The sequence below is a fragment of the Saccostrea echinata genome, unplaced genomic scaffold, assembly GCF_033153115.1.
Source record: "Saccostrea echinata isolate AGI-Se365-2 ecotype Australia unplaced genomic scaffold, CSIRO_AGI_Sech_v1 ptg000054l, whole genome shotgun sequence".
Classification (NCBI taxonomy): Eukaryota; Metazoa; Mollusca; class Bivalvia; order Ostreida; family Ostreidae; genus Saccostrea; species Saccostrea echinata.
In genome coordinates, this window is record NW_026889803.1 from 37,231,258 (window position 1) to 37,233,323 (window position 2,066).

Below are 2,066 nucleotides of genomic sequence, written 5' to 3' on the forward strand. Positions count from 1 at the left end.
ATTCACCTTAGTCGAGACAGAAATTTCTAGAACATCATATGGCATCGAGCCCGATGTTAAAAAGAAAAACGAGGCGATTTTCACTACTTGACTGAATGTTTAAAAAAAAGCTTTGGTGTGCATGGGCATGAAAGTAATGGTAAAGCAATTGATAACACTTTATGTTCTGAATATATCTGTATATCAAAAGATTATTAGTTGGTTGTACTAATAAATTTATCAATAAATTGTGCATATTTGCCACTGAGATCATGGCAACGAACCCGAAGTACAGTTTGTATTTCGTTTAAACTTGCTTACATGTAAAGAGAACGTCCATTAATGAATATTATGGTATTGTTTAAATATTAACTAAAGCTGTTAAAAATGTGTGCTTTAATCAATACATTTTTTTCTGAATACAGTCTTTTGTATTAAACACTCGGCTTATACATAGGGTGTTAAAAGCTCACTTTTACAAAAAAATGTGCTGACAAATTATTCAGTAAAAAATGCATATTCGCTATTTTACCCTTGATGGAAATGGAATAAGAACAACCGAAGTACAATACCTATAACGTATCAAAATAAACGTCTTTTCATGTTTGTAAAAAAAGGGGGGACGTATATTTACTTCTGCTCCGACACTAACTGTGGATTTAGAACAAAGTATTTCTTTCTGCTATAAGTCTGTAACTATCAGTAGAAACGATAATATATATTATTGGAATTGTTCTGTCAGTAGTGGTAAAAAGTCAATTCCCCGCGTTTGCGCGGGATTTCATCTAGTGGCTTCTGTATTTTTAGAAAATGAACTTATCCCTACGAGTTCTAAAACTAACACTTGCCTGTGCTCTAGGCATCGTAACCATCATCATTATCAACAATAGGTACAGCTCAAGAAATGTTGTCATTCAGACCAACGCATTAACAGGCGAACAAACGTCACAAACAAAATGTGGCGAACATGACGATGACTTTCGATTTTCTGGATTGGAGACCGTCAAACCTTTGACAGAAAAAGTCCCCATGAAATTTCGAAGCAAGGAAGCGTCATGTTCACAAAAGAATTTTTTGAAACTAAACGATCAGCTAACTTTTGAAGAAACAAGACGAAAAATGGAGTGCGCAAGAAACTGGGTCAAGGACCACAAACAGGGAAGTGATGCGTTCTGGATGGGGAATACTCAGTATATTCGTCACTCACATCACACGTACTTAAATAAGGATAGCACGGTTTTCGATATTGGCGGAAATAAAGGCGAAGATGCAGAGGCCATGATAAAAAGATATAATCCCGGAACTTACGTCATACTGGAGCCAATCAAAACTCTGTTTTCAAAGCTGGTCAGAATGTTTGAAAGCAACAAAAAAGTCACATTATATAACTTTGGTCTGGCCAGAAAAGATGAAAAGTTCTACGTAAATGTCTTAGGCCATGGAGGAGATGCTACGTCCATTTTTTCTGGAAATGATAATGGCGGAAGTTGTTTGCTACGAGTCGTAAACACAACCCAGTTTCTTTTACAGGTGGGTATTTCTTGTTACGAAGTGGACTTGATAACCATAAATTGTGAAGGTTGTGAATTTGAAATAATGGAAGAAATTCTAGCAAGTGGAATGATCGGTCAGTTTAGACATATTCAATTTGCTACGCATCCTACATTGAAACATCTGAAAAATCCTGCAGAAAGATATTGTGAAATTCAAGAAAAACTTAAGAGGACCCATAAAGCTTCATATCAGTATAAATGGTGTTGGGAAAGTTGGACACGGAAGGATCTTCTTTAGATGTATTTGATAGAATATGTGAACATGACTTGAAAATGCCTTGAAGGAGGGATTCTTGTCATATATATATATATATATATATATATATATATATATATATATATATATATATATATATATATATATATATATATATATTTATTTATATATATATATATATATATATATATATATATATATATATATATATATATATATATATATGTATGTATGTATGTATGTATGTATATATGTATGTATATATATAAAATTCAAAAGTACTTGATGATGTCACACAGTAAAAATAATCATAAAAG

General features: G+C 32.7%; 1 protein-coding gene across 1 annotated transcript; it reads left to right on the forward strand.

Annotated features, from left to right (window-relative positions):
• Positions 1 to 789: 789 nt before the first annotated feature.
• Positions 790 to 1,780, forward strand: LOC133171994 (uncharacterized). Its single transcript, XM_061306789.1, has one exon. The coding sequence runs from the start codon at positions 790 to 792 to the stop codon at positions 1,768 to 1,770; it is 981 nt and encodes a 326-aa protein (XP_061162773.1). The 3' UTR covers positions 1,771 to 1,780.
• Positions 1,781 to 2,066: the final 286 nt, after the last annotated feature.

Excerpts from the sequence above, each read along its gene's own strand:
- LOC133171994 (XM_061306789.1), top strand. The coding sequence starts at position 790 with ATGAACTTATCCCTACGAGTTCTAAAACTAACACTTGCCTGTGCTCTA.